We start from the raw sequence: 12337 nt of genomic DNA, 5'->3' as shown, positions 1-12337 counted from the left end.
CTAAACAGTCTCCTTGAGCCCTGGTTTTCTTACCTGTTAAATGGGATATTATCTACCTACAAGGTTGCTAGGAGGATCAAATGAAACAATTTTATGATAAAGGAACTATAAACAGCACTGTTACTCATTTTTCTTCTAATCTTGCCTCTACTACCAACAGACTCTGTAACCTCTGTGGGCCACAGTCTTCTCAACTGTAAAGTGAGGGGATGAAATTAGGAGACTGTTAATATCGCTTCATCAATTCATAAAGTTAGGTTCTGAATGAACAAATTACCTTCACTTCGAAGCTCAGCTCTGGTCTCCCGCCTTTTGAGGCAGATTTGATATTTTAGATAAAGTACCCCAGCCACCATGGCCAGAATTTCTATAATTTCCAGTAGCTCACCATTGATAGTACTGAGTTGTCATCGCTGCAGTTCTAGCTCCTGTCTCAGGTCAGTCTCTCGAACTTCAAAACACTGAACATGTGAGCAACTGCTGAGACTCAATTAGGTACATAAACACTGTGAGCAAATAGCAGATCAGACACCACATGGTGTGGCCAGTGTTGGTGGACAAGAATTAAACTTTATAAAAGGTGATGCAGTGCAAAGATAACAGTAACAATAAATAATAACAGAACTCACACTTTTAATGATGTTGAAACAGGTAACAGAAGAAAAGGCAGTATGAGCTCTGCACCCCAGGAGTGGGCCTCTCTGCCAGTCCCCTAACTCTGGGCTGCACTGCAACATGACTGACAGGACTCCACCTCCAATTTTTTGAGCCTTCCAAAGGAGACCCAACATTTGTTGTATACCTACTATGTACCATGAGGTAATTTTCCTCAATATCATCTAATTTTGATGTCACAATAACCCTGTGATTTACTTCACTTTACAGCTGAGGAAGCTGAGGCTCAGAGATGCAATTTAACTTGTTCACAAAGCTAGTAAATGACAGAGATGGGGTTGGAGGCCAAGTCTCTCTGTTCCAAAGCCCAGGCTCTTTCCACTGCACAAGAAATCTTCTCCAAGGATGTGCAATCCACAGCTTTTCTGAGATTCGTTCTCTCTGCCTTCTTCATCTAGATAACTTGTATATATTCTTCCATACTTAGCGAGGTGTCTTATGTAAGAAGCCTCCCCTGAACTCCCATTGCCTAAATAATCTTTCTAAGCTCCGCTAGCATCCTTTTTACTTCTCCTATAGCACTTGTCACATTCTACTGTAATTTTTTTTTTAAAGATTTTATTTTTTCCTTTTTCTCCCCAAAGCCCCCCGGTACGTAGTTGTGTATCCTTCGTTGTGGGCTCTTCTAGTTGTGGCACGTGGGACGCTGCCTCAGCGTGGTCTGATGAGCAGGGCCATGTCCGCGCCCAGGATTCGAACTAACGAAACACTGGGCCGCCTGCAGCGGAGCGCGCGAACTTAACCACTCGGCCACGGGGCCAGCCCCTCTACTGTAATTTTTTATTTGTATTTTTTCCCATGCAGACCATGAACTCCTCAATAGCAGGGACTATCTTAATCATACTTAATTTCGAGTGCCTAGAACAGAGCAGGGCATATAAGAGGTCCTCACTGAATCACTTTTGAGCTGGACTAAGTGGAGTTAAAAACTACCACAATGAAACCTTTAAACCATTGCTAGTTGTGAATTTATAAGCACTAGGACTAAATAACTGCTTGATAAGAAAAGCATTTTCTAGGTCTGCTCAATGTTGTTCTGTCTGTTATATTCTTTACTCTGAGTTTGTCTCTTGGAACAAAACGCAGATTCTGGAAGGCTGATGTAACATCATAAAATACAAACCTTGATTGCTGTTGAAAATTCCAAATGGGGGAATCTGTGTTTTCAACCACTTGGGTGTAGACAGGAGATGGCTTATCAGCTGTTGTAAAGGATACACAACAACTGGGTATTGACACTTTCCGCTCTGTCAAGGGGCTCCCTGAAATAGAGCAGAGTGGAGTGATTATACTTTAGGGTACTAAAAAGAATGTGTTGGAAGCCTCCGATTATACAGGTACAAGGAGGACCACTTCTAGACCTCTCCTACCTTTGGGTCTTTGCTCGAGCTATTTCCTGTATCTGAAATGCTTCCAGTGTCCTTTCTGCTACTGAAACTATCATTTCAAGGCTCAGTTCATAAATATTGCCAGGTGAGAAATGATTTCTCCTATCTCCTTGTACTTTGTGGAATGATGGAAAGTACTGCATTGAGAGGAATATATAGAACTTCAAAGAGCCTGAGACTTAAGAGTCAGATGACCCATTATCGACTCCACCATACAGATTCTGTGCAACCTTGGGCAAGGCCTATCTAGGCCACAGCTTCCTCGAATGGAGCATACAAAACTTAAACCTCCTAAGATAGTGTAAGAATTAAAAATAAATAATAGTAGGTAAATATCACTTATTGTGTGTCAGGTACTGTTCTAAGTACTATACATGTATTAAATCCTTTAATCCTACAACAACAGTATGAGGTAGATACTATTATTCCCATTATATAGATGAAAAATTGGGGTGCAGAGAGATTAAACATTAGTTAAGTGGTCATATATTTATTAAATAGTAGAACTGAGAGTCAAATTCCAGCATTCTGGCTCTAGAGTCCAAGCTCTCAGCCATCTCCTAAACTTTCTCTACTATAGAGTTAACAAATATAAAACACTGACAACTGTGTGGTGTTAATTTTTACAAGATCAGGTTTCCAACGTGGGAGACTGAATCATTTATTTTCTCTTCAAACAATGTAGAATGAAGATGGATGATGATACTAGTCTAACTGAGCTGTCCAATAAGATAACCACTAGCCACATGTGGCTATTTAACTTTCAATTAATGAAAATTAAAGAAGATTAAGAATTCAGTTCCTTCGTTGCACTAGCCACATTTCAAGTGCTAGTAGCCACATGTGGCTAGTGGCTACCATACTAGACAGTAAAGATACAGAACACTTCCATCATGGTACAAAGTTCTTTTGGACAGTGCTGAATAATACAGATTCTATTTAATACAGACTCTATATACTCCCCAAGATCCCTTTCAGCTCTAAAATGCTACGAATCTCAGGATTACAGATGAAGGAAAGAGAAAGAAAAAAAATAGAAGATGAGTATGCCTTAAACACGATTTATGTGATCCAGAGGAACAAATTCTGTATGTGGATTCTAACTGATTTGTCTTCTTTCTACCTGTCTGGCTCAAGGTTTCTCCAAATCCATACTCCTACTTCATCTTGTAGGTGAAGTTAATCTTTGAGGCTCCTTCTCTATCTGGCTGCTCTTTTCAGTAATTACTCTTTCAATGAACTCAGCCTGTCCCCAAGGATAGAAAGCAATCTAATGAACAAATTCATCCTCAGGAACTGCTGATTTTACTCCTCTCTGTAAGCAGTGTGACACTTAATAAGTAGCCTCCCTCCCTCCCTTCCTTTCAGATTGGCACCTGAGCTAACATCTGTTGCCAATCTTTTTGTTTTTTCTTCCCAAAGCTCCCCAGAACGTAGTTGCATATTCTAGTTGTAGGTCCCTCTGGTTGTGCTATGTGGGATGCTGCCTCAGCATGGCTTGATGAGCGGTGCCATGTCCGCACCCAGGATCTGAACTGGCGAAATCATGGGCCGCCGCAGCGGTCCGTGCGAACTTAACCACTTGGCCACGGGGCTGGCCCCTAATAAGTAGCCTTTAAAAGATAAATTCTAGCACCATCTATTCTGAGAAGCCTCTCTTGACTCTCTGGGCAGAATAACTAACTTTATATCCCTAGTCAGATTTCTCCAATTTCACCTTTCTTTTAGGGAAACGGAAGTACCTGAAACTTTGTTTTGCTATATTTTCCTTAACAAAAGACTTCCATTAGAGTAGATCAATTCTTTTCAAACTTTCCCACCAATGTAACAACAATCCAGAGAAAAGTAAACACTAAACTCTGCAGTGTTTCCCTGCTGCCTTGAAAGAGCAACAATAAGTATGACATTTATTCGCGAGTCTGTATTCTATTAAAAAATTCATGAGAATTTTATATTATCTTCCATAATATAGCCCTATTTGTTTAAACTAAAAACAATATTTTACCCCAAAATCTTGGCAAAAAAATTGGCATATCATATTTATTTACTCTGCTGATTTCTAACTCCTCAGAGCACACAACCAGACCAGATGGCACTACTTTTTAGTTTGTCTTACTAGGAATAATTAATAAAGAAAGAAAACGGTGATGAGGAGAGAAAAGGGAGTGGAGATTTTGCAAGGAGGTCCTGGGAAACAGAACTGAAGAGGAGGAAGAGGAATGCTAGTCTTAGAAGTGAGACCTGGTGGTATCTGCGAGGCAGGAGGGAGCTGACGCATGTGCAAGAGTTGCCAACAAAGCAGGACCTGGAGAAAGGCTTAATTAGAGGCAGAAAAGCTGTAGAATTGGAAAAGCATTAAACATACAAAGAAGAACTATAGGAGGAACAAAATAAAACGAAAAAAAAAAACACTGGCTACAACATGGCAAAACCACTTTACAAGCATATTCTTGGAGAGTAGGAAAAAATGATTCTAATAAAATGGTAGTAAGCAAAGAATAGTTAATGGAAATCAATAACATAGTACTCATCATTACTAATGTAAAATGTATAGAATAGCACTTACAGTACCTAATAGTACCTTTATCTAGTGAGCTCTCTCTTTAAAAGTTTTATTTTAGTGAAATTAAACAGTATTTATGTGGACTGACTTGCTCAGCAACCACCCCCACCTACCTTTACTGTATTGTATTCCTCTATTGTAAAGATTGAAAGGGCAACAACTACATTTCCCAGACTTTTTTGCGGCTAGAGTATGGATACAATTGGCATCTATCAATTAGCTATCATTACAACAGGTTTAGAAGGCAGACATGAGGCAGAGGACATGTTCTTTTTCTTCCTGCTTTTACTACTAGCAAGGATGACACTGAGTTTTCTGCGGCAGGGTTTGATCCCCTGGGTGCCCAGAGGCCCTACAGTGACGGTGATGATGAGAGTTCTGGCATTGTATTCTGTTAAAGATTTTATTTTTCCTTTTTCTTCCCAAAGCCCCCTGGTACATAGTTGTGTATTTTTAGTTGTGGGTCCTTCTAGTTGTGGCATGTGGGATGCTGCCTCAGCATGGCTTGATGAGCGGTGCCATGTCCGCGCCCAGGATTTGAACCGATGAAACCCTGGGCCACCGCAGTGGAGCGTGCGAACTTAACCACTCGGCCACGGGGCCAGCCCCAGGGCAGTGTATTCTGAACTTAAAAGATCTAGCGGTTCTCTCCTGAGAGCTTAGCCCAGTGCCCACTTCTCTAGCCAGCCCCCTTCCAATGACTTAAAGTACCTTAATATTCTATATTCAACTCTTTTCTGTTTAGAATGGCTGGAGTGGGTTGTTTCCTGTAATTGGACACTCCCTGACACAGCTTTCATCTCTCTCCCTCTTTCTCCCACTTTCCTTAGTAGGTTTCAAGCTTCTCAATTGATTTCTTCCAATAAAGTGTTATAAAAACCCTCACAGCCAGAAAAAGATAATCTGCCTATTTGCTGGCAGATTATATTATATATTATATGGTAATCTATAATAATTTGGTCTGTGTTTCCCTTACTAGACCGAGAGCTCCATGAATGCAGAGAGTAGATTCAAGGCTCTTATTAAAGGTCTGTAGACTCCCCACTGCCCTTTGTCTACAGATTGTTGCCAGGGTTGGAGAATAGAGAGAAACTGCCTCGTGTGCTTGCAGTGCTCATCAGCAGAGGACAGCAACATCTTCTCAGGAAGCTCTGAGAGAGATCAGCAGAGGGACCAAGTGCAGTTCTGAGAGGCAGACCCCCAGGTTCCGGTGTATTCTGCCATTAATTTAGTGTGACATACCGTATACTTCATTCTGGCTCTTTGGGCATCAGTTTCCTCATCTGAAACATGTATTCTCCAATCACTTCCCACAATAAAATTCTATCATTCTAGACAAACAGTAGTATAAGAGAGAATGGGACATCGGCAAAAAGCAAATTGTTGAATGTAAGAAATGGTGAGATGAGGCTGGAAAGACTGATTAAGCCACAGGTGCAGCACTTTGTGTGCTATGTCACCGAGACTGCAGGTGATACAAAGCCAACAAAGTATTTTAAGTGGAAAGAGGAGGTCAGACTTGTTGACTAAGTGTAAAACCTTGGGGGCAGAATGTAAAAGATAGTGAAAGAGAGTACTGGAAGCAGCAACCAATGCCGATGGCTACCCCATTATTCCAAGTTTCTGAGGCCTGAACAAGCATGGTGGCAGCAAGAAAGGAGAAAAGGCGACAGAAACTTTCTGTGTATCAGGCCATGATCCTGTACCCTGTATTGGATACATTGGAAACTCAGTAAGTGTTAAGTCTCTTAATCCCTCTGACTTATCCTCCGTTAAATTCCCCATAAGCAACATTTCTGTAGGAGAGGAAAGCAAGAAATCAGAGAAGGTATTAAGGAGAAGAGGGCATCTGAGCAAGGCCTCAGATTCATCCACTTCCTCATATAACAAACATTTACTGCTTATTATGTGTCAGATGCAGTTCTAGGTGTTGGGAATCTAGCAGCAAATAAAACAAATAAAAAAATTCCTGTCTCTGTAGGACTTATATTCTCCTAGGAAAGACAGAAAATAAACAAAATACACTGTTGAAGCTACATACAAAAATAAAGCCAGAAAGAGGGATAGAAAATGTTGAGAAGGGGCTGCAATTTTACATGAATGGCCAAGGAAGGCCTCACTGAGACAAAGCGATTTCAGCAAAGTCATGCCAGAAGTGAAAAATACTCCAGGCACAGGAACATCAGATCCAAAGGCCCCGAGGCCACAGTCTGCCTACATATCCAAGAAAAAGCAGAGAGGGCTGGTAAATGAGGGGAAGAGCAGGACTGCCAGGTGGAGCTTCGTAGCTGGGGAAGGGAGAAAGGAATCAGGTAAAGAAGGTGCATGAGCAAAGGGAATCACTTGTCGTTTGTTAAGGTAGGAAGAGAAAGGAAGCCAAGCCCTGCTGGAGAAAAGCCAGCATTGTGCCATCCAAGGCTCAGGAATTTTCTTCTTTATCTCTTTGTGACATCCTTTAGCTCCCTTGCAATGACCATCACTTCCAATCAAAGAGGATCAATTGCTATCATGATCCTCCATCCCTGCTTCAAGCAAGCCTGGAACATGCACGTTCCCACTTCAATACCTTTGTTCAAGTTGAAATATCCACCTGGACTTTGATTCCCACCTTTTTTTTTTTTTTTTTTAAGATTTTCTTTTCGTTTTTCTTTTTCGCCCCAAAGCCCCCTGGTACATAGTTGTGTATTTTTAGTTGTGGGTCCTTCTAGTTGTGGCATGTGGGATGCCACCTCAGCATGGCTTGATGAGCCGTGCCATGTCCATGCCCAGGATCCGAACCAGCGAAACCCTGGGCCGCTGAAGCGGAGCGTGCAAACTTAACCACTCGGCCACAGGGCTGGCCCCAATTCCCACCTTTCTGAAATCCTATTCATTCTACAAAGTTCTCCTAATTTCTTAGACAAATCTGATTTCTCCATTTCTAAACTCTCAGAACACTAGGGCCCTCAGAGCATTCTGCTTCATATACAGAGAGCTGCGAATCCCCTTAGCTGGGTTGTCAGGTCTTGTTGGACAGAAACTACATGTCATTTGCTCTGCACTTTCTGTACCTGGCAAGGGCTTGGTACAGATTTACTACTTGCGGAATTGAACTACCATTTTTGCTATGTAAGCACAGGACTGGGTGTGCAATACATACCCACCCTGGGCTTGAATGACTGGTAAACATGGAGTGTAGACAGGATTAACCAACAAACACAGCTGTGTCTCATACCTCACAGAGGAAGGATGGTGTAGAGGAAAGAGCATGGGCTTTAGATCCAGACATAGCTGGATTCAAATTCTGGCTCTGCGAGCTTATTAACTGTGTAACTCAGGGCATTTTACCTTCTGAGCTTCAGTTTCCTCATTTGTAAAATGAGTATGTACGTAATCTATTCATACCATAACATCACTTGTGGTAAGAATTAAATAAGATAATTAATGTACAAAAATGAGAATAGAACTTGGCACAAGGAGATGCTCACTAAATTACTGTCAATTACCTTGACAAGCCACATTTAAAAAATGTTAACTTGTGTCTAATTGAAAAGTTGCAAGCATATTTTGTTTTTGCAATATGGGGGCACCCCCTAAAATGGAATGTAAACCATATTTTTGTATTACATTTTATTTTCAATGAGATAACAAAAAAACCCAAGCAACTTTTGCAAAAATCAAAGCATTTTGTGCTATCCTTAAATTCATTTATCCATTGATTTTTCTCTTTTAAAAAATTCAGATTTTATAAATTAGACTTGTCAAAAGTGGGCTGCTTTGGTCTGAAAGTAAAAAATCAAAAATTGTTTCCCGATTTTGTAATTCATCTGGGATCTCAGTATCTTTAATACAGCAAAGCAAGACTGTACTTGGAGAAGACTTTGTCCCGAGATAAAACATTTCAAGGTCTCTCATACACAAAGGTTATGAGAAGGATGAGAACCTCAGGTGTCATTACGGAAGCTTACAATCCCAGAAGTAATGTCTATTGGTGGTGTGTTTCAGGAGAAATAAGGTGAAAGATAAACAACAGTTACCGTGAGCATGAGTTTTGTTTCTACTCCAAAACAATAAGGACGTACAGCACAAACTGACAAAGGCAACACAGAGATGACAGGAGCCAAGCCAAGTAGGGGGGCCAAACCAAAAGATGTACACTGAAAGCTCGGGACTCAAGGCTGTGGTTGTCTGGCTCTCATAGCCATCGCACATCTCAAAACTGTTAATTCTAGCCTTTCAACAGATGAAAATTCGAGACACAGAGAGGTATAATAACTTGCTCAAAGTCACACACACACACAACTTATTGCCTGGGAACACATCTCTACTAGAATGTAAGCTCCACAACGGCATGATTTTTGTCTGTTTTGCTCATTGCTTTATCCCTAGCACACGGGTGGTGCTTGCACAAAGCAAATATTACTCAATTTTTGCTGTTGAATGAATGAATGATGAACGAATGAAAAAGGGTCTCTGCTCTTAAACAGCTTCTATCTAGTGAAGAGGAAAACCATGCAAACAAACAACTTCAGTACCATGTGATATATGCTATGATAACAAGGTGCTAGGAAAGCAAACAGGAGCAGGGCCTTTATGTCAGGCAGACTTTCTGGTAAATGGTAATCCTTGAGCGTACTCTTAAGAGAGGAGTTGGAATTAGCCAGGGAAAAGAGAAGGGTGATGACAAAGGTAATATTTTAGAGATTACAAAGCTGAATAAAGGTACAGCAAGGGTTCTTTGTGCCATGGACTCCTTCGGCTGTCTGTTGAGGTCTACGGGCCTCTTCTTTTTTTTTATTTTGAGGAAGATTAGCCCTGAGCTAACATCTGCTGCCAATCCTCCTCTTTTTGCTGAGGAAGACTGGCCCTGAGCTAACATCCATGCCCATCTTCTTCTACTTTATATGTGGGACGCCTGCCACAGCATGGCTTGACAAGTGGTGCCATGTCCGCACCAGGATCCAAATTGGAGAACCCTGGGCCACTGAAGTGGAATGTACAAACTTAACCGCTGCACCACCGGGCCGACCCCAGGCCTCTTCTTTTAATAGTGTTTTTTTTTTTAAATGCATAATGTAAAATGCACAGGATTACATAAAAATCAAATTATATTGGCATAGTTATCAAAACACTAAAAACACTTTCTGATATGGTAAAGTATGTGCTTTATTGATGCATAACAAGATCTAACTGTAGGTTTAATAACTACTCTAATTTTGAAGTAATGATAGGTATAAATGATATTCCAAGATATGTGCAATAATTACAATGTGACATGAAAATACCTGTGATTTCTATTATTGACAATATCACAGGTACTGTTAATATTACTACGGTCTACTGCCTACATTCACAATTGAAGGAAATGTTAAATTTTAGTCAGAGGTTAATAAAAGTCAGATGTAATTATTTTCCTGTGCAAGTTCACCAACCCTGACTTTTATCCTTGGATCCCTTGGGGGTTTTATGGATCCAGTGCTAGGAACTCTTGGCTGTAGGCGCATAATGAAGAGGGCCTGAGTTGGTAGCAATGGAAAAGAAGGACGAGATCTAAGAGAAATTTAAGAGCTAGAACAATTTAATGGATCTGATGATTTGATGGCGGATAAGGAAAAGAGAAGTATTTAAGCTGATACTCAGTTTTTGGACTCGGGAATTTATGATATACAAAATTAGGATAACTTACTAGGTCCACTTAAGTTCAGAAACACTTTCATGTTGGTTAAATCTTTAGGCTTGAGAAATATAATAATTATTGACTAAGATGGTTAACAGTTCTTATAGATCCAGCCATGATTTGAAAGATTTCTGAGGGGCTGGCCCAGTGGTGTAGCGGTTAAGTTTGCGTGCTCTGCTTCGGTGGCCTGGGGTTCACCAGTTTGGATCCTGGGCGTGGACCTGCACACCGCTCATCAAGCCATGCTGTGGTGGCATCCCACATACCAAACAGAGGAAGACTGACATAGATGTTAGCTCAGTGAGAATCTTTCTGAAGCAAAAAGAGGAAGACTGGCAACAGATGCTAGCTCAGGGCCAATCTTCCTCACCAAGAAAAAAAAAAAAGGTAGATTTGTGAAGACAGGACCATAGCCTGAAGAGTCAGATACATGTTCCTGGATAAGTGAACACAGCATACCTTTCAAGCTCAAGTGCATTGCTCTTTCTACCAGGATACTGACTGTGAAAGTTCCATCCAACTCAGCAGGGCACTCCTGGGCCGGGCAGACTTCAGGTGTGGTGCTGTTGCAGGGGACCTGGGCGGAGGCAGGAGACTCCTGGTGGCCAGGTGATAGAGAGAGCTGGATCTCAACATTCCTTCTGGGGAGCTGCTCAGACTCACTGTGGCTGCTGCAGTCCATGGAGTCCAGTTCAGGAGTGGGCCCAGGATGTCGAGAAAGAGAGGAAAGAACCACATGAACTCGCAAGGCAGCTCCTAATAGGTTGGAGGCATTTCGTCCGAATAGAGGGTACACTCCTGTAAGAGGATGGAGGAGAATAAGCCTATAAGAATAAGCAGGAACCAAGAACGTTGTCTAACCCTGGAGGAGATGCTCACTGACGGTGCTTGTGGTCCTGTCTCCTTTGGCAGTCCTACAGGCCCCAAGACACCAGTTTAGAAAAGAAACTGTGAAGTTAGCATACAGTGTAAGAATTTTTACTCCCCTCTCCTCAACACACAGGCTCTCTCTAATAATGGAAAGCAGTCAGAGTTCTGATTTGAAGCCAAAGCCAAATGACTCTGAGGCAGAGCCGCTGTGGAAGGGATTCACGTGCTGAGGGGCAACTAGGCTTGGATGACTCTCGAAGCCTCTGGAAAGTCTAAGATTGGATGGAATCAGGAGTGGCCTGTCTTCTCTTCCACATGTCCCACTGGCTCTTGTTCTTAGGGCTTCTCATTATTAGCAAGCTGCCCTGGTGCTCAATTCAGCCTGTCTCACCCACTAAACATGTTCTGGCAGGAGGCCTCAAGATCATCTGGAAGGGAAGTAGAGGTGGTGGCAGTAGGAGACAAGAAAGGAAAGTCAGGGAATTAATACTTGTTGAGTGTTTTTCATGTGCCAGAATCTCAGCGGGGTTAAGTAACCTGTAAGATTACTTTTCTAATAAGTGGAAGATTTAAACCCAGGAATTTGAGTTTTACTGGCTTGCTGGATATTAAAATGAGATTTTATTTATAAAGCAGAAGGCACAAATAGTTCCTTCAGAATCTCAAAGTTTGCTTCATTAGACTCATTTCAGTTCAGGAAAATGGAGTTAACTGATTCACAGATGGTAATAAGATGGAAGCTCTTCTGTCTTTTTCTGTTTTTAGATAAGCTGTTTTCTTCCAGTGTAAAATGTAAATTATTATAATTATCACAAACAGAAAATAAGCGCAAGTCTGAGGAGGGAAGACACCCAAAAGCAACACATTTAAATCCTTATGCTCATAAAACTTAACAGTACCTGGAAGGATGGGTGGATGGATGATTAGATGGAGTGACTGACTCAACAATACATCAAATGCCACGCCTTGTACAAGGCCCTTTTACAAGAGGATAAAAATCTTAGACTGGTGGGATATGGAGAAGTATGAGGGAAATGGACAATCTGAAAAGTTAAATATCACCTTTGGTATCCTCAGTAATAAGAGGTATCTGTGCTTGAGTCTGATCCTTAAATCTATATTCAGTGCCTCAAGACTACTTTCTTCAGCAGAGTAAAGTTTAAAGCCTGTCTTTACGAACTTTAG

At 41.4% G+C, this 12337-nt stretch overlaps 1 protein-coding gene across 21 annotated transcripts in view; it reads right to left on the bottom strand.

Moving 5' to 3' along the window:
• The window catches only part of C2CD3 (C2 domain containing 3 centriole elongation regulator), a 133813-nt gene that overhangs the window by 38400 nt on the left and 83076 nt on the right, over nucleotides 1-12337 (bottom strand). For 18 of the 21 annotated variants that reach the window (XR_011541545.1, XR_011541546.1, XR_011541547.1 and 15 more), the window contains 2 exons: nucleotides 10742-11080; nucleotides 1799-1937 (listed from right to left, as the gene is read on the bottom strand). Coding sequence is in view for 16 of the 21 variants with exons in the window: in XM_070625819.1 (XP_070481920.1) it covers nucleotides 1799-1937; nucleotides 10742-11080 (478 nt within the window). In the remaining 5 variants the exon portion in view is untranslated. The remainder of the gene's footprint in view (nucleotides 1-1798; nucleotides 1938-10741; nucleotides 11081-12337) is intronic. The other 3 variants (XR_011541549.1, XM_070625829.1, XM_070625830.1) reach the window with 1 other exon arrangement.

The sequence above is a fragment of the Equus przewalskii genome, chromosome 6 (genome assembly GCF_037783145.1).
Source record: "Equus przewalskii isolate Varuska chromosome 6, EquPr2, whole genome shotgun sequence".
In the NCBI taxonomy this organism is placed as follows: domain Eukaryota; kingdom Metazoa; phylum Chordata; class Mammalia; order Perissodactyla; family Equidae; genus Equus; species Equus przewalskii.
The sequence above is the reverse complement of the archived record's forward strand: the minus strand, read 5'-3'. Positions and strand labels throughout refer to the sequence as shown.